Source organism: Carlito syrichta, unplaced genomic scaffold (genome assembly GCF_000164805.1).
Source record: "Carlito syrichta isolate Samal-C Ts95f unplaced genomic scaffold, Tarsius_syrichta-2.0.1 Scaffold309583, whole genome shotgun sequence".
Lineage (NCBI taxonomy): Eukaryota > Metazoa > Chordata > Mammalia > Primates > Tarsiidae > Carlito > Carlito syrichta.
In genome coordinates, this window is record NW_007253679.1 from 733,609 (window position 1) to 754,388 (window position 20,780).

Consider the following 20,780-nt stretch of genomic DNA (forward strand, 5'->3'; position numbering starts at 1 on the left):
AAAGCATGAGCAGAGCAGTGTTTCCCCTCCCGGGGCTCTCAGAGACATGGAGTATTAGTGGGCTTTGTTTCCCAGCTTGAATCAACATGTTGTTTCTCATAAATAGGGAAACATACATGGAAACATACTACTATTTCATAATGTCTTATTTTATTAATATAGAAGCTTTATATGTTAGAAAAAATGTATACAATTAAAATGACAATAAGATAGAGATAGCCCTTCAGAATACATGGCACTGAGGTACCTGTGAGCATGGTTTGATCATGTTGTGCTCAGGAGACATGCTATTGCCACACTCCTTCCAAGGCCATGATGATTATTGTTGTCCTCTGTAAAACCACAACCATCTTTCTTTTTCTTGATTCCAGGTAGATGCACTGAGATTGCGACTAGAAGAGAAAGAATCTTTTCTCAACAAAAAAACAAAACAGCTGCAAGACCTCACAGAAGAGAAAGGGACACTGGCTGGAGAGATTCGTGACATGAAAGACATGCTAGAAGTGAAGGAAAGAAAAATCAATGTTCTTCAGAAAAAGGTGAGTGGGGTATTATTTATGTTTTGTCATTTTGGAAAAATTTTGAGTATATAGAAAATAAGTGACTTCGAAGAATTTTTTATTTTATTTGTAAACTTTTTACTTCGTAATTGTATCATATCATTATTAGCACAGTCTGAGGAATTTTCTATCTGATTACTTAAAAATAAAATCGTGATGACTTTTTAAAATATGCCAACTTAAACATCAAGGTAATTGTACAATTTGATACAAATCTAAAATAACAAAAGGTCCAAAAAGTTAGCTAAATTTTTATTTTTCCTCACTGAGAGTTAGCAAAATATTTGTGGGTCTTAAATGTGTTTTAGATACATTGGTATTTACATGACTTTAGTAGCTCCTATCTTGCCAAACCCATGTAGTTGTTTTTTTTTTTTTTTTTTTTGTGAGGGCTGTTAAGGGTAATGTTTTACAACCGTTACTTGATTGAAATAAATGGAAAGAATGTATAATAAGTTCCAGCCTCAGTGACCCAACACAGAAGATGCATGACCCTCTTAGAACCCTTTCTTCTTTCCTTCAGCAGCTCATTTTCTCCTTTATAGGGACCCTGATTTTGTTACAGCACCGCAATTTTCTTTTGGAGAATTTCTTTTTGTCACTATGTACAGTTTTGGTGGGATCATTGAGTGTCCTTCCTTCCTCTAGAAAAAGGATAAGCAAGAAGAGAAACCAATACCTGCTCTTTTGTGAAAAATAAAAAGTGTTGGAAAGATATAGAGCTCTCAAATAAACAGGCACCCAGCATAGAAACTGGGCAGAAATTAGTGGTGGGCTGTAGGAGTTGTTGACCAGGACACTGCCATCGACAGGTATGTTGTTGGGTACCATGCTGCAGCTGCTAGCAAGTGGAACTAACTAGCCCTTGTCCTTGGTGTTACTTGCTGCCATCATCTGTCACCTGGCTTGGATCAACAGCATCCTAGCTCTGTTTCCTGCTCTCACCTTTATGTGTCCTACAACCTGGTCTTAACACAGAAACTGGAGTGATCCTATTACAGCATAAAACAAGGCTGGGCGTGGTAGTTCACACCTCTAATCCCAGTACTTTGGAAGGCTGAAGCAGAAGGATTGCTTGAGACCAGGAGTTTCACACCAGCCTGGGCAACATAGTGAGACCTTATCTTTACAGAAGCATTTAAAAAAAATTAGCCAGGTTTAATGGCATATACCTGCTGTCCTAGCTACTCAGAAAGCCAAGGTGAGAGGATCGCTAGGAGTTTGGGACTGCAGTGAGCTATGATTATGTCACTGTACTCCAACCTGGTGGCAGAGGAAAACCCTGTCTAAAAAATAATAAAGACATAAATAAATAAAGCATAAAACTGTTCGTGTCACTCTCTGATCAAAACCCTCCAATCACAACCCGCTACATAATTTATGGGGCCCAGTACATAATGTATATGTGAAGCCTCTTGTCCAAAAAGTTGAGAATTTCAGAATGATCCTAGAGTATTAAACCAACCATGGGTCCCTATGCAGCTACGCAGGTCAAGCTTTTCCTATACCTAGTGGCTTCCATTGTCACTCATAGTTCCTGTGGAAGTCCCTTCAAGGGCCCATGGTGCCCTGCATGATTGGACTCCCTCTGACCAGTCTGACCTCTTGTCTTGCCACCCTCCCCTTTGCTTACATTGCATCAGCCACTGTGGACTTTGAGTTCTTCTGCAAACAGGTCAGGTACACCCTTTGGGGCCTGACGTGCTGTAGCCCCTTCAGAGACACTCTCATTCTGAACCTGTACTGCCCAGTGTGGTAGCCTTGAGCCATATGTGGTTATGAAGGCCTTGAATTGAGATGTGCTGTAAGTGTGAAATACATATTAGATTTGGAAGACTTATTATGAAAAAGAGAGTATAAGATCTCTCACAATGACTTTTACATTGATTATATGTTGAAGGGAAAATATTTTTAACATACTGGGTAAAATAAAATATATTCTGGTAAGTAATTTCACCTGTTTATTTTTTACTTTTTTAATGTGACTACTAGAAAGTTTAAAATGATCTGTGTTGCTCACATTATGTTTCTGTTGGGCAGAACTGTTCTAAGTACCCACAAGGCTCATGCCTTTGCTTCTTTCAGGTACCTACTCAAATGGTACTTGGTTACAGGTCTCCTTTGTCTGTTCTGCTTAAAATAAATAGTGTGACCACCCACATTCCTGCCCTCTGTACTCCCTCATTCAGTATCATTTTTCTAAGTAGAACTTATTACCATCTGACACATGTATTTTTTTTTTTTTGAGTTGGAATCTCACTCTGTCACCCAGACTGGAGTGCAGTGGCCACTCCCGGCCACCACAGCCTCGACCTGCTGGGCTGTGGTAATCCTTCCGCCTCAGCCTTCCAAACATGTATATTTTTAAAAATTATTCATTCATATTACTAGAGTTTAAATTCCAGGCAAGTAGTCTTTCTTTCTAACTATTATATCTTTAGGATCTTGAAAGTATACATATTCAATAAATATTTGTTGAATAAATGTATTAATGAACTTGCCAGTGTTAAAGTCTTGCATGGGAACATTGATTGGCCAAGGTTACATGCCCATCCCTCCTTCAGGGAACACTCTTTCCTGCCAGTATGATTCAAGAACAGAACTAGGCAAAGATGGCAACTATTATCACTCATTTGTTTCTGTGAAGAGGCTGTGATAAGATTATCAGTGCATTCCTAATATCCAGATCCCCACCTGCCCTTCTGCTACCTTTTCATAATTTCATAAGAGAGTTCTCCCATCTTTCCTAGTCAGCTTGTCTCTTCCCATGTATTTCAGTTCTGTTATGGTCAGTCGGAAGCCTAAGGTACATTTATGTACAGAATAATACAAACCAAATCATGGAGACTTTGCCAGAAAGTTAAAAGTAGAGACACTGCTTTGCTTAGAAATCTCAGGATATTGGTGACTTGATGGATTGTATTATTAACTCCTCTCTGTAGAAGTCTATATGGACAAGGTCCTGGTCATTGGATCCCCCTCTGGAAGCACTATCTTGTTGATACATAAAATTAGAAGATACCTGGGCAGAGATAACTAAGGACCCTTGAGTCAAAGGGACTGTCTAGGGCAAGTGGGAACTACAGAGAGTTGGTTATAGCAGCAGCTCTTGGAGCACTTTCTAAGAATTCAAAAGAAGACTTTTCCTTCCAAATATCCAGCAGCAAATGGTAACAAAAGTTGACATTCACTTGACTTAATTAGATTGAACACTGCATGCTAAAGTAAATAGACCATCTCCTTAGGTAATGGTCTAAAGTACAATTATTAATCCAAGGAATTAGGGAATATTGAGGTTTATGGTAAACAAGCCAAGGTCACACAGCCTAGATATAAGGTGTTTTTGTTTTGTCTTTTAAAACTAAGTAATATGATTAATGGGAATTAAGAGAAAAGCCTCATTTTCCTTTTGAACTCAGTTTTTATGATGACACCAGGTGTGAGAGGGAATTGAGGAAACATCACAGTTGTTCATTTTGTCAGGAGTTGAGACTAAGTGCTCTCATTCTTGATGAATAAATGATAACCGTTTTCAGTAAAGATTTTGGGATGGCACTTTCAATGCATAAGTGACAAATGACTACTTTTGCAGATGTGAATATTTTGCACAATTTTAAGTTTTCCTCCACAGCCAGACTCAAATATTTGAGAACTAGTTTGGAACTTCTAGAACAAAAACAGTTGTACATTATGGCTCCTTTTGGCACCATAATCACGATCTTACTTGTTTAAATCATGTAGATAATGAATTTTGAAATATTTCATGTATTGGATTGATGCACATGTTCATAGCTTTTTTTTTTTTGGTGGCTGTTTTAAATGGTCTTCATCAAAGTCCAGTGGTCTTCCAAAATCACTCAGGTTAAAGTGGCCCTTTTTGGAACAACAAAACCATTTTCTTGGCATGCTTTCCCTGATGACTTTTTCCCCGTACATGGCACAAATGTTTCGAGCCACCTCTGCTGCCTTTATTCCTCTGTTAAACTCCCAAACAGAAGAATATGTCACGAGTGTTTGGTTTTTTTCCCCCTTGATACTCTGTCTTCTTTAGCCCACAAATAGCACTCACCAACTTTCTTCAATCTGCAAAATGCAAGGCATATTCACAAGCACAACATTGTTATTCCAAATGACGAACAATAAACTCCCAACACCACAGTGTTGCCTTGCCAATAACAAATGCTGCAAACTTATGTATCAACCAAATATATTGGGAGAGTTTGCTCAGTTTCAAGTTTTTTTAACTGAGCGTTGACCGATACATTCAGGGAGGAGATAAAACCATTGGCAACATGATAAAGCCACAGGAGCCATAGTATACCTGCAATGTGAAAAATAAATAATCCTCAGAGAAGTGATGCATGCATACTATTTAGAAACTAATGCAAAATGTAGAAATAAAACAGAAACTAATAGGCCAATGAAATATTGTCTTTGGGGCTGGAGACCCCCTGGAGCTTAGACCACATGCATCGTAATTGACTGTTTTCAGGCAGGCCTGGATTGGAATAGCACAAGTTTTGGATTAGGGTGTGTTGGCATGGAAGAATAAAAAATTCATGTCAATGTCAGATGTGCAGCATTACTTCATATTTCTTTCTTACAGACTCTTTTGCAACCCGCATTGTGTTTTGATGCCAGTAGAACTGGGTATGCTTCTTTCCCAGCCATATTTAACCTGGCAAAGCTAGACTTGCATTTCATATCTGTCAGCTCTGCCTTCAGAGCTCTGGGTCTCTGAAGTCTTGTGTACTCCGTAAACCATGTAGACAGGCATGGACGTGATGCTCTAAGCATTTTGTCACTTGAAGAAGGATGTGAGCTGAATAAGCAGAACCTCAGGTAAAAGAAAATCTCTGAGAAAGCTTTTGTTGGAAGACAAAGATCATCCAGAGTAGATTTTTGGTCATACCATCATATTTCAGGCTCTACTCTATAATTCCAAGTTATGGACTTATTTTAGTAGGGGACAAAAATGTACATGTATGAAAAGTGTTTAGTAGAATATCCCCTTGCGGCTATGATACCGAAGTCAGAAGAGCAGTACAGCTTTTATGCTGCAGCCATAGCATTCTGTTCCCATACCTGAATTTAAGCTGTAACTGATGAAGTGCTACCTGACTATTGAGTTTTTGTAGGAAATGTCATAAAACCTTGATGACATTGTACATTTGGAAGGTGTATAATGCCCGGGATTTTAGGACATGGTAGCATTATTTGAACCAGATCAAATTCAGGCTATTCTGCAGCTCATACATTCTTGCAGCATAAACTTGCTACCCACAAAATTTTGTAAAAAGCCATTAAAATTGGGCAAAAATTCTATCTCCATTTTCATTCTAGGCCTCAGTCCCACAAGCAGTGTAGATTTATGGAGCAGAGGTATTTTATTTATTAGGGGTAGAAAAACAGATGGTGATCTCACTGGAAGCCAAGTTCATTGCCTACTGAACTTCATGGATAGCCCTGTGGGTTGGGAAAGGCAGGGAAATTGAGTGGAGTTGGCTCTTGGCAGTGTTATATATGGACCTGCCCACTTCAGCAGCTTTATTCTACCCATTTGGAGGTATGGTGGTGAAAAATTCTGAATGATGATAAGCTCATGGGTAAGGTTGCTAAGAGAGAATTGAGTTTCTTCTTGAGATTTATTTAAAATGACGCTTGAGTGGATAGTTACAGAAAATAGAGATTTCTATATTAGTGTAAAATTTAAGTAGATTGTGAAGGATTTCTTGACTCAGTTGAGCTCTTTCTCAGTGTTTAAACATCTAGTTGAACTTTTATACTTATTATTGAGCCTAATTTTTTGAACATGTGAAAATCATATCCATCTCACATTTACTGGGTGCTTTGTATGTGTCAGTTAGTCACAACTCTAGGTCCTGGAGGTTTAAAGAGAAATAAGACAGTCTGCAGTCCTCAAGAAGCTGACATTCTGGTTGGGGAGAGAGACTAAATATCATCCTAAATATGTGTCAACGAGAATAACATATGGCATATTACTAGAAGCAGAGCAATTGATGGATACAGTAGAAGCCACTTGGGCTACCTTAAGAAAAGGGGAATCTATTGTAAGAGCCCCAGTATCTGGTCTGTAGAGCCAGATTGAGGGTGGTCAAGAACCAGGACAGCTCTAGGAGACCAAGAGAAGGCAAACACCACGATGTCAGAACTGTGAGTGTCTGGCCAGTGTCTTTTCTGCTGATGACTGCTCTCTCTTGCCCGCTTATCTCTGCCTTTACATCATGCTGTTAGTCAAGATTTCAAAAGTTTGAATTCTGAGACAGTGCTCCAACTTTCACACAAATGCCTCTCATTAGCAGGATCTAATTCCTTTCAAAGAGTCTGGGAAATGTGGTTTCAAACTTTACACTTGCGCTTTCTGCTTAGTTTTTGTGTCACTTGCTCAGGGAAGTCTTTACTGACACTGCAGGCTAGGGGAGGTTTCAGCATTATAGAGAACTATTTATTTGCTCGGTTTGGAGTTATGCATCCCTTTGGTGAATGTTGTATTCCCTCGCAGGACTTGAGTGCTCTTGAGTGTCTTAACCATGATCAATCATAAAGATATCTCTAGCTCCTGGCAAAATTCTTAACATATGATGGGTGAATAAATGAACTCAGCAAATTTTCAATGAAAAAGAATGGAGGAGAGGAGAAATTGCTTTGAAATCTACTTCTAACCCCGGAATATAGTTAGCTCTGCAGAATCATTTGCTCCAGTGAAATGTCAAACACACGCTTGTTCCCAACACGGTATGTTCTGTGTAGGTTGCAAGATGGAACCATCTCATGAATAATAAAACACAGATGAGGAAATGATTGTTGCTCTACCCACACCTAACATCTCCAGTCTTGGTTCCATTACCCTGGAAGGTAAAAAGAGATGAAGGGTTGAGTGAAGGAGTTTAGCCACTTTTCCTTCATTTTCCTTTTTAACGTTAAGATAATATGGCATTTATAGAGAATATTGTCTTGTTCTGCAAAGAAGATGCTTTCGTCTCCAGTTCTTTTATCTAATTTATTGGATTGTTAGAGGTGTGATATCTTATGAGAGTGATGCCGAGAAATTGCTGATAACAATGCAAATGTTTATTTTTCTGATAAAATGATTACTTACTATTGCTTGAACCCTTACTGTATACCAGACACTACTATGTCAGGGACTTTGCATACTTAGGTTATGAGTTCTCATAACAAACCAAATGTTCTATAGGCACTATCATAATCCCCCTTTCTAAAATAAGAGACTGTGGTTTAGAGAGTAACTTGCCCACAGTGATGTGGCAGGAAAGTGCTGGGACTATTCTTACCCACCACACTATTCTGGTGTTTTCCTAGTTTATGATTCCGCCTCCCTCATGAGACAAATGGAATCATTAACTTTTAGGGGATAGCTAAACTACAATTTGAGCAATTTACCTGAGGTGAATGCATAAGAACGCTTATTTTTAAGACAAAATCAGCAGAGATACAGCCACTAAATAATGTGATGTGAAAAATAGGAAACCAATTATATTACTAAATAAATCTAGAGTCTAGATTTTTGAAATATAATGTGGAAAAAAGAAACATTGTGATGACCTTCTATTTCTGTTTGTTTCTTCCTGCATGAGACTCTTCATGTCCCATTCTACCATTCCAAGCCATTGGGTTGTTTTGCTGCTTTGTTTTCAACGGATTGCAATGTCTTTGCTCTGATGGGTAGTTTTACTTTCTTTTGATTGATGGCTTAAAAAAGTCCTCAAAAGATGATTTGAGACATCTAAGCAGCTTTCTTGGACTAGTCAGAGATGAATTCTTGAGCTGAGATATTCCCCATTCCTGGTCAAGTCATGAAAGGAAGCCATCCAGGAAGCTGTTCTACTTTGGAATGAGCTGTTACCTAAGGTCTCTGACCTTCTTGATGTGGGCAAGCTCACTCTGCATCTGAAGCCAGGAAATACTCTGACATCCCAGAGCTTGGCTTATAACTAGGGTAGCTGTTGGTCTAAGGTTCTTAACCAGGGGCTATAACCAGGAGTTACAACCTCTCTTCCTACACCTCTGGGAACATTTGGCAGCATCTGGGGACATTTTTGGTTACCGTAGCTGGGCAATTGCTGCAAACATCTCATGGGTAGAGTCTAGTCCATCTGTGCTGCTACACATCCTACCATGCAGAGTATACCACTTGCCCCCCCACCCCAACAAATATTTGTCCAGAGAATCCCTGGTCTACAGGAGTTCTTTCCTTCCAGTGTATGGGCCACCCTACTGATTTTGGTCCTCTAGGCCTCCTGCTTTGAGATAGTGTTTCTGAATATAGTTTTTACTTACTGTAACAGACATTTCTCTTCCCTCTGAGTATTATTTCAGTTGCTATGCCTAACATTTTGACCTATGCTTTTTCTCTGGTATTATTTTAGGTAGTTTGCAGAGTTGAATATCACATGTATGTGTGCATACATATGAATGTGTATAATGTTTGAAATGTTAGTATTTACTTTCTGTATTATAATTTTACATATAATAATCCATACTTTTAAACATACTTTTACAGCACTCGAGTCATTAACATTTTCACAGTTATAAAAACTATCTACACTGATCATGATACCAACTTATTTTGAGGGGAGTGCTGGCAGGTGTAGTATCAGGTAATTATAATAGGAATAAGCCATCTGATTTAGACAGAACAGAGATGGGTCACTCAGCAGATACCACGTAGTTTAAACTTCTTTGGCTAAACGCCTATGTTCCAGTTATTTGGAAAAAAGTGACCTTTAAGACCATATTTTTTCAACCAGGCTCGGTGGCTCAGCCTGTAATCCCATGCTTTGGGAGGCTGAGGTTAGTGGATTGCCTGAGCCCGCGGGTTTGAGACCCGCCTGGGCAACTTGGCGAGACCTCATCTCTACAATAAATAAAGAAATCAGCCGGGCATGGTAGCGCGTGCCTGTAATTCCGGCTACTCGGAAGGCTGAGGCGGAAGGATCGCCGGAGGTCAGTGGGTCAAGGCCACTGCACTCCAGTCTGGGCGACAGAGTGAGACTCCAACTCAAAAAAAAAAAAAGACTATATTTTTTCTACTAAAAGAAAAATGGACTTTATTTTATCAACCTTTTGGGCCTAAAATCTGATTCTATATTCACATTAAATATATTTTTCATATATTTTATCTAGTCATTTGTGATAGGATAAAATTATTTGTTCAATGTAGATTGAATGTAGATTTAACTAATATACTGCTTAAATATTTACAATTTTAAAAATATTGTCTAGGTTAGTGTTTGTGATTTACCAATTTTCTTTTGAACAGTGTCTTTCTGAGTTCAGAAAATATAATAAAAAGCTAACTGACTTATATTACATAGTAAGTTCTCTATGCTTATTCTGTGTTTGTAGGGTAGTTGTACGTCATCTACCTTAGAAGCAGCATCTTTCTTCTTGCATCATCTAATACATTGTGTCTTCATCATGGCATGAGGGTGATGCCACAAATTCTAGTCCTAATTAAATTTAACAGGGCATATAATCACAAAGAGTACATGGCTGCTAGTCTTGGCTAGAATTATTTGCCCCAATGTTGATAGTAGCTTAGGAAAAAAACCAGTGACTTCGGTTAATTGATCCTGTTGGTCAAGGGTCCATTTTGCCCCAGTGACGTGATATTTCAAAGGTCACTTGGTGTGTGTCTTGTGTCTCTTGAGTCCAGGCCATGGCTTCTTTGGTAAACCTAACCTTCTTTGTGAAGTGGTGAATTCACCAGCCTTTTCCTTCGTGCGTATCGCTTTTCTTCTAAGGAATTTGAGGTTGTTCTTTTCCTAGAGATAACAATGATGAAATGGCTTTTTATGATCAAAGGAACCAAAGCTGGAAGCACTCACCTTCTGATACAGCAGTCAGAGAGATATAGTGAAGCCTGCTCATTCATTCATGCATTCATTCAGCATCTATGGGCACTGTCTTCACTTAGCTCATAATTCTCCCCTGGGGGTCTATTGAACACAATCTAATATTATTTGACTTTAAAAGACATGCAAATATGGGTATGCTGATGAAGCGCAGGCAATCCTGAAGGCAAGGGGGGATGAAAGAACAGTAAACCTGGAAGGGACTTGATGGAGCCTCCTAGTCCAACCTCTTTATTTTTCCACTCAGGATATACAGGTCCTTAGAGATGAAGTGACTGGTTCAGGACCACAGAGCTAATTAGTGACAGAGCCTGGGCTGCACTCAAGTGTCTGAATGTGATTACACCTTTTCTTTTCTTCTCTTCATGCCCCTATGGTGTCTGAGGCCTTGGACACCACTGCTCTGCTCTGACTGGTTTGCCTGCCTGCCTTCCTACTATCCAGCCACCCAACAATACATATTCAGCATCTGTAATGAGCTGGACACTCTGTAGGCACTGGGGATCATACACTTTTGAAGAAAGTATAATTTCTGCCCTCTGGGAGTTCACACTTGTGGAGAAAACCACTCAATAGGCAACTATAATGCAGTATATGATGCCTGCTATGCCAACTCATGCACAGTACATGTAAGAGGGGCACTTCACCTAGCAAGGGAACTTGGGGGAACAAAGAGGATTTCCTGGAAAAGCTGATGACTAAATCGAGAGCTGAGGGACAGGAGTTGTCCAGATAGCAGTGGGAAAAGCATTTGTAAAGATTTGGTGGAAGAGGCAACACACTACATTGGTGGAGTCAGAAGTAATTTATTTTGGCAGGACCATACTTCCGTGCCCTATTTTGGAAACAAAACTTCACAGTTAGGAGCTTTCCTATTCTTTATGTCTTCAAGCAATCAAATATATCTCATAATTAAAGTCTGAGAGTCATTTTGACTCCCATATTGTAAATGTTCTCTTCCAGTCCCTTGTGACTTGCAGCTGGCAATAAGTGGTTATCAGTGTATTTCAAAATGCAGTTCTGGGCCAAATCATGCTGAGAACTGATTCTCATTCTATGAAAAAGTTGATCCCAAGCCAGGGAAGGCAAGTTCTCTTTTAAGTAAATATTTGCTTCTGGGTTAAGACTTTATATTCAATACTCAGTTTTACCAGGATGGATTTAAAAAAAAAAAAGTTTTTTTTTTTTTATAATGACTTGCAAAATCCCTTAAAAATTCAAAATAATGCCCAGACTGCCCTGACTGTGGGTGCTACCCTAAATGGGTACAGGCATCTTAACACATCTGTCAATCTCAGATGCCAGCTGTTGCTTGTAGCTTCATGATATAAGATTAAGGTGGTTGAGCTTTTGCATACTTCAGTCTGGAGATGATTCCGTTTTCCTTCCCACATACTCCCTAGGCCATTTGATTTAAAACAACCTTATTTATGTGGGAAGGAAAATTTTCTGTCTGTCCTTTTTACTTATCCTGTGTTTGGCAGTGGATTCTGCTTTGCTATGAGGAGTTTTACACATATCTATATTAGCATTTATCATGTTATATTGTAAGGGAAGTCCATAACTCACAACTTTTATAATACATGTCTAAGTTTCCCATAAGAATGAATGTAAAGAAAGGGTAATGTGTTCTTGGGTGCATGTAACTCCACTTATGGTGGGTAATGGGCATCTTTCTGCTTTTCTGATATTGCGGTCTCTTCATCAGTATTTTTTCCTGTATACTTACTTAATTGCATTACAACTTTTGCATACTAAAAAATGTAATTGCTTTAACTGGTGAACTGTGAATTAGTGGCACAAAGTATATGGTGGTTTGGGGCCTTAATCACAACATTGTATCACACTTCCTTTTTAGATTGTTGTTTTTTGAGATCCTGCAGTGTTGCCTATGGTAATCAGTCCTTGGATAATACAATTATAGTCTACAAAAGTCATTTACAATTCTAACAAAAGTGCTATGGTAGGTAAAATTCTAAGATGGACCCCATGGTTTCCCACTTCCCTGATGTCCACGTCCTGAATAATGCCCAGGACTGTGAATGTGATGGATTTGGAAGTGAATTTTTCCCTAGAACCACCGGAAGAATACTCATCCTGGCTGACACTTGGATTTCATCCTTGTAATATCTCTAGTCAAGACCCTAGCCACACCTTGACAAACTTCTGAATCTATACAACAGTGAGTGGATAAATGGATACTGTTTTAAGCCACTAAATTGGTAGTATTTTGTTACACAGCAGTAGAAAACCAATTCAAGTGCGTATGAAAATAACTTTTCAGAGTTGTCAGACCTCTCACAAAAATTTAGAACTAATACACAGTAGTGGAGTTCACAGGATACTGACAAGAAATGTTGATCCACTAAAATGGCACCACTAGTAACTATTAATAACAACAGTACTTTTTAAATGCTTTGCTCAACTTATAAATCATGGGAGTTTTGCTGAAGTTTTATACTATTAAGGGGATTTTCATTATTTCAAAATATATCTATAGGAATAAGCCTTTATTGCAGTTTTCAGATCGAACTGTTTTAGGTCGAGAACTAAGGTTTCCTAAAATGTGATGTCTTTGTGTCTGTTTTCCCATTAAACCCTGAGTTCAGCAGAGAAAGTGACTGGGTTTTACTCATCTTTTTATCCCTCGTACCTAGCACAGCGTTTGACATGTTATAGTTGCTTTATCCATGTTAGCTGAAAAGTCAATATGTGATAGCATGAAAAAATAAATATATCCAATGTTCTATTTAGATTCAGAGTGAGTAAATAAATAGGAATGGCTGTGTTCCAATAAAACTTTATCTACAAAAGCAGGCAGTGGGCCAGATTTGGCCAATGGGCTATAGTTTGCTCAGCTCTGGTATAGATCAAAACTAATTATAGCCTCTAGGCAATTCTATCACATAGCAACCTTTGTAGCAAATTTGAGATTTTTAAAAATATGCCGTGAATATGTAATAGAGTTAAACAAAGTATACTTCTTTTCTGTTTACTATTTGCCTCAGACATTCCTTCTGGTGCAATGGGAAGTAACTTATTCATTCCCAAGGGTGAAGTCTTCCCTAATTTCTGTGGCATTCTATAGCTTTTTTGTGAGTAAAATCTGAATGAAGCAAAGCTAAGCAAACAGGATGTACTCGAATGAATAGCACTCATTGACATGGTGTGGAGAGATTTCCTTCTTTAGTAGTAAAATGTGAAGTTAAATTCTTTAAGTGGAATGATACTCTGACTTAAAAAAAGCTTATAAGAGTGACATACACACACCGAGTTTCTCTCCAAATTATAAATGTTTGTGAACATGTAAACAGCTGGAGTCATAGACAAGGGTGGCCAGGTGGGACAGTGGGAATTGAGGCAAAGATCCTTTGCTGCCATTCCATGGTACCAACACTGTTCTTTGAGCTTGGGGAGCCGTGATCTTTGGAACAGGTCGATGGCAGGTATAAAATGTCAGGTAGCCAGGGGAAAACAAACGTGGGGCAGTTGTCCAGAGCTTCTCAATCCACTGATTCTTCTCCTAGGAGTTCATCATAAGAAAAAAATTAAGAATATAGGCATTGATTTAGCATCAGCATGCTGTTCACAGCTTAGTTCTTGAAAAAAAATTTTTTTTTGGCTGATCAGTAAAAATATTCCAACATGTGTGTGTTGTGGTGGGTAACTAAATAAATTATGGCATATTCACACATGGAAATTCAGCCAGTAGACATGATGTTATGGAAGATGACATAGAAAAATATTCACATTATTTTGTTGATTGAAATAAACTTTTTACAATACACATATACATAAAAGCTTCAGAGAATGCCTATTTTCCCATACCCTCACTACTATTTGATAGCATAGCCTTATTTTTGTTTTGTTTTATTTTTATTTTTTGCTTAAATTGAATTTTTATTGATTTTTGCCCTTAAAATTTTAAAAAAAATTTTAAAGATGAAGGCTGGGCTCGGTGGCTCAGCCTGTAATCCTAGCGCTTTGGGAGGCCAAGGTGAGTAGATTGCCTGAGCCAGCGGGTTCAAGACCCACCTGGGCAATTTGGGGAGGCCTCATCTCTACAATAAATCAGAAATTAGCCGGGTGTGGTAGCGCGTGCCTGTAGTTCCAGCTACTTGGAAGGCTGAGGCGGAAGGATCGCTGGAGCCCAGCAGGTCGAGGCTGCAGTGGCTGGGAGTGGCCACTGCAATCCAGTCTGGGTGACAGAGTGAGACTCCAACTCAAAAAAAATAAAAATAAAAATGAATAAATAAATAAATTTCAAAGATGTGAGGTACAATTCAGGGTTAGGTATACAAATGTTGATTATGCAGGTACCCTTGTTGATGAGGTGTGCACCCCTCTTCCCCAGGTAGGTTCCCACTACTGCCAATCCCGCTTATACCCACACAGTTATACATACCTACACACATGCTTAATTATAACTAGTTTGTTAAGAGCATGGACTGTGTCAGGCCTGATTTTGCATCTCAATGCTGTTACTTATGAGCTTCTTAACCTTAGGCAAGTTACTTTCATATTGTCTGCTTTGGTTTCCCTATCTTTAAAATGAGGATAAACTCACACATTACTTTCAGTCTCCATTTTTCTCATCATAACAGACATTTAAGAGGTATTTGTTGAATGAACAAAGTGCCCATCACTGTTGTTGCACAACAAGTTATTATTTTTATACTAAAAATTAGAATTTAAATACTAAATCCATCAATTCTTTCAAAGAACTTGGAAAGAAAATGGAATTACTTCATAAAATAATTTTAATTGACTTTTAAATTTACTTATGGCAAAATTCACTCTTTGTGGTGTAAAGTTCTGTAGGTTTCAACAAAAACTTAGAGCTGTGTAACCCCTTCCTCAGTAATCATACAGAACATACTTCTATTACCTGAAAAACCTCCCTCACGTCCCCCCTCCACCCTTTTTGGTCAACTTCTCTCCCCAGCCCCAATCCCTGGCAATGAACGATTTGTTCCCCATTCCTTATAGTTTTGCCTTTTCCAGAATGTCATAGAAATGGAGTCATCCAATATATAGGTTTTTGTGTCTGGGCTTCTTTCACTTAGCATAATTTTCCTTAGCATAATTCATCCATGTTGTAGCCTTTATTAATAGTTCATTCTAAAGATAATAGTTTTAAAGATAACTTTGAGGGTAATCTTGTTATTTATGAAATTGTCTATGTCATAACCACATGGGTCTTTTATCCCCGAAGTTTTCCTGAAGCCAGAGGTGTGGCAGGGTAGAATGTTAGCACTGAAAAGGACTTGAGAAACAGCTTAGTTGAGAAGGTGAGGGGTCTGAGAGCCAGAAATCAAATGCATTACCCCAAAGAGCTTGAGTCGGAGTTGAAACCAGAATCTGGAGCCTTTGATACTAAATTTGTATATTATATTGGAGGTTAGATAGGGTCAACAATTCTGGTGGTGTATTAGTGACAAATCCTGGGAGGGCAGGGGGAATCATACATATTTGTGTTTGTGTATGTGTGTGTGATATGTTGTGTTGAAATGATGACATAAAACTATTCTTAGGAGGAAAATAAACAAGAAATTATTGTTTTAGAATGAGAAGAAAGGTCCTTCTGTCATTATTATTATTTTTTTGTAATGGGGTGAGGTTTGTATATGTCTATATCCATCTTCTAGCATTCGTTGTAAGCAGTGAATGATTTGGAGAGTGGCCAGAGCTATCATAGATGCTGCTTTTCCCCTGGAACAGACATATGGTAATTGGCCAAGCCTTTTAAATGTGTGAGTTTGGCCTGATGAGCACCAGATCCCCACAGAAAATTCACACCAGACCTTGTACAGAGGTGTACAGTTTGGTCCTGAATCCTGAACTAGAAAGATTCCTTCTTCCTTTTATTATTTCTCCTGTTTATCTTTTATTTCTAAAAAAAATAGTACTTCTTTGTTTTAAAGTAATTAGTTTACATGTAAGTACCATACTATACCTCTTTTCAAAAGAAGAAACAACAGTATAGGTTTTTCATTCTAAAAATCAAATTAGGTTTTAAAAAATGGGATCTCTTGAATCTATATGAAATGTTTATCTGTTTTTATTGCATAAGGAAATGAACAAAGTAAATAGCTAATCTTAAAAAGAAAAATTCAGATTTATAGTTTATAATATGAAATGCAGGAAAATTTAACAAACAGAATGAAACATTTATTTGCTAATTTAAATTGGTATTAGTAATATATGCTTATTCCCATGCATATATCACAGCTAATTTTCCTCTGTGTTATCTTAAACTTGTTTTTAAAAATATTTTTTTTTATAGCAGTTGCCTGAATGTCACATATTTAGAACTTGGTTAAGCACCCAAGGTAATTTATGTATTTGCTCTATTTGCAGCATATTTAACTTAAATCTCTGTTAAACATGGCGATTGTCATAGGAAAATAGATGGTATTTGCCGTGTTCAAATCTAAACTCTTGGAAGTTATTCTTGAAGAACTGTAATTGTGTCTTTGGTTTGGTATTTCATTTCCATTCATAGTTCAAACGTTTGTTGTATGTTTCTGTGTGGTTTATATATTTTTTCACATCAGTACCACAAGACTTCTATTTAGAATTTTCAGCTGAATTTTTTTTCTTTGAATAATTCATCCTTTAAAGTCCCTTCTTTCCTTTTGTAAAGTCTCTGTGATCAAGGATATGGGAGTTAAACAGAGACTATGCTGAGTGTTACAGTGGATGACAAACTAGTCTGTTTAGAGAAGTCTTTCAATTGAAGTGTCACTGTGGATTAGTCTAGCCCACAGAGAGAAGATAGAAAATAACATCTAAAATACTTGTTAAATCAATGATCTATTATAGGGAAAGAGCCTGAGACACCATCCCTGTGTTGAATTGAAGGGAAAATCAAGATCGTCAGTTTTAGCTAGTGCATTGCCTTACAGTACGTGGGAGGTGCTAATTTGCTTGGACATCTTTTGGCAAACTTGCATGTAGTATCTGCTCGATCCTGTTGTTATTTATGTGCAGTAGTGCCTGCAGCCAGAGAGCTATCTTTCTGGACTTGCTTCTTTCGAACTGAGAATAAAAACTTGAGACATATAGGAGATGTCAGTAGCAACAAGCAACTTGAATTCCTCAAGATAAAGACCATGGCTGGGAAGAATTGAGCAGGCAAGTGAAGGTTACTGACTTCGCGTTAATAATAAATTTACGAGAGTGCAGAACAAATCATGCCAGGCCATCTTTATCGTTTTCTAGGTGGATGTGCAAGATTAAAGAAAGGAATTCAATAGCTGTAATATCTGGAATTGAGTAAATCATCTAATTCAGTGTCTCCACAAATCTTTGGGGGCAGTGGGGGCGGGGGCAGAAGAGAGAGGGATCCTCAATGAAAATTGGCTCTGAGCACTGTCATGTGGATTCAATTTGGCTGTTGTAATAAATTATAATGGAACAGGGTCCATTGGGATGATGTTGGGATCAATAGAAGGTCAGGCTGTAACATCTCCAGCAGTGGTCTGGAAGAATGGATAACACACTTTATTAAGCTTGGCAGGCCAGGAGATTTTGGAACTTTTGTGGTCACCACCACTGTCATTAGTCTTTATGAAGCACCTGTTGGGTATGGGGCACTCTGGGGGCTGCTAGATGAAAGACAGAATGTGTACAATTGCCCCAGTGGTCAACCTGTTTAAAAATGATGATAATAGGTACAATTTACTGAATATCTACAAGGCTGCCATGAATGATACTAAGCCTTTTTCATAGACTATTTCTTTTCATCCTGATGGCAACCTTTGAAGAGAGTTCCTCTTCCCATTTTGCAGATGGGAAAAGTGAGGTCCAGAGAATTGCTTAAGGTCACACAGCTGATAAGTAGCAGCAATGAGCTATGAACTGAGGAGGTCCGGATTTTATTCATAACTACGGTCTATGCATATAGATAGCTCTATGTGCTCATAGAGAAAGACTGTGTTCATTTACTACTTCATTCATTTGTTCATTTATTCAGCAAATATATTAAATATTCTTAAGATGTTCCTTGTGTAGTGGAGAAGATAGAACTAATTCAAAGATAATTTTCAATAGTGGTAGAATTATGACTCTGATACAGTTATAAAATAAACATGTTAAAGATTTTACTTAGCTCAGTCAATGAGGGAACCAGGCAGATGTTAGAACTGGATGCAGAATTCAGAGAACAGACACATTTGTAGACCAGGAATATCCAAATGAATGTGCAAAGGGAGGCTTTTGCCCCGATTACAGAGGGATAGTCAGTATAACCTCCACTGGGCAGGTCAGAATCTGCATTCAGGTAGACAGAAATTGTTTTAGTTATTTACAGTTTGTCAAGTTGTACAGTAGCTTAACTGCAATAAAAGACTAAAACCACATAACAGAAAGGATATGATCCAAATAACAGTTTTCTATTGCAGCACAGTTTTTTCCTATGACCCTAGAGAAAGAATTTTGTGATGTAGCACAATAGGGTATGACTTGGGGTAAAAGATAGAAAATATATCCAACCCCCCTAAACTGTTTAGAGAGAATTTCTAGGCAAAGATAGAAATTAAAATAAGAATACTTGAGCCTGAAGGCACCTCATTTTCAGATGAGGAAACTGAGGCCCAGAGATCTGAACAAAGTTGCCCAAAGTCACTTACTTACCTCCTTAGCCCAGAAGCCTTGTAACTTGACTTTTCATGATTCTCTTATTGACTCTTTGCCAGAGGAGAGTAGGAAGGCTCTGGACCAAAGTATCTATGGTGGAGAAGGAAAGACCAAATGTATTTGCCAAGGCTCTCCAGAGAAACAAAACAAATAAACTGTGTGTATAGATCATAGGTGATAGATCGATCGATCGATCGATAGACAGACAGATAGGGGGATAAAGAGATTTATTTTAAGAAATTGGTTTATGCAATTGTGGAAACTTGGTGAGTCAAGAATCTAATAGGGGAGGCTGGCAGGCTGGAGACTCAGGAAAGAGCTACAGTTCAAGTCCAAGGCCTTCTGCTGGTAACCAAGAAGAGCTAATGTTGCAGATAAAGTCTGATGGCATGCAGTCTGCTGGAGAATTCCTTCTTGCCTGGGAGAGGTCAGCCATTTGTTCTATTCAGGCCTTCAACGGACTAGATGAGGCTCTCCCACATTATGGAGGGTAATCTGCTTGCTCCAAGTCCATTGACTTAAATGTATATCTCATCTGAAAACACTGTCATTCACAGAAAAATCCAGAATAAAGTTTGACCAAATATGTGAGCATCATGGTCCAGCCAAATTGACACATAAAATTAACCATCACACTATATCAGAGGGCTGAGGAACTTTACCTTTTCAGAAGAAATGGGTAGGGTTAGTGGCAGGGTTCAAAGGGAGACACTGAACACCAGGCGCCTGGAAGATGGTGTAGTGAGCAATGGAAAGATTGTGTATCTGAAGGTGGAAATTCCTCAGCTTCACATCTTTCCCAGGAGCCAGCCATTGGAAAAAGTCCATGGGTCACAACAAGGACAGAGACTAGTCGCAGGTCTGCACAACCGCCTTGTCACGGTATGCATCTCCCTAAACATTAGGGGGAGCCGTAGCTTCAGGAGTGGCTTCTGGATAGTCACACTTCAACAGTGTGTTTGGATATCAGGAATCATAATCAGAGGCAGCTGATTATCAAGTCTAGTATATCTTGATACAGAAATTTTTTTTTTTTTTTTGAGTTAGAGTCTCACTCTGTCACCCAGACTGGAGTGCATTGGCCGCTCCCGGCCACCACAGCCTCGACCTGCTGGGCTCTGGCGATCCTTCCGCCTCAGCCTTCCAAGTAGCCGGAATTACAGGCATGCGCTACCACGCCCGGCTGATTTTTTTGATTTATTGTAGAGATGAGGTCTCGCTGCCCAGGTGGGTCTCGAACCCACGGGCTCAGGCAATCCACTCACCTCAGCCTCCCAAAGGCGCGGGATTACAGGCTGAGCCACCGAGCCCGGTTGATACAGAAATTTGTAATCCAAATTGAGTATATGTTGTTACAAGTGCTTCTTAGAAAATCATATTGATTGTTTCACTGTTGAAAGGATACTTGATAACTAGCAATCAGTTCTTTGGGGAGTAATTTAATGTGGAAAATAATGCAAAATAATATTTTTCAAATATTCTCTTATTTGAATATTTATACTGAACTACAGCGGTAGGTCACTATATTTTTTAATTTGCTTTACTTTTAACTATAGTAATTAATCTTTTAATACACCAATCATTCACTTATTAATTATATTTATTGTCTTTCATGTGCCTCCCCCTGCTGGAATCTTAAGTTCCATAAGGACAGGATCCTTATCTGTTTTGTATACCAATGTAT

At 38.5% G+C, this 20,780-nt stretch overlaps 1 protein-coding gene across 1 annotated transcript in view; it reads left to right on the top strand.

Moving 5' to 3' along the window:
* The window catches only part of ERC2 (ELKS/RAB6-interacting/CAST family member 2), a 477,557-nt gene that overhangs the window by 391,927 nt on the left and 64,850 nt on the right, over positions 1-20,780 (top strand). The window contains exon 7 of the mRNA XM_021717273.1: positions 372-539. Within this exon, the coding sequence (XP_021572948.1) occupies positions 372-539 (168 nt within the window). The remainder of the gene's footprint in view (positions 1-371; positions 540-20,780) is intronic.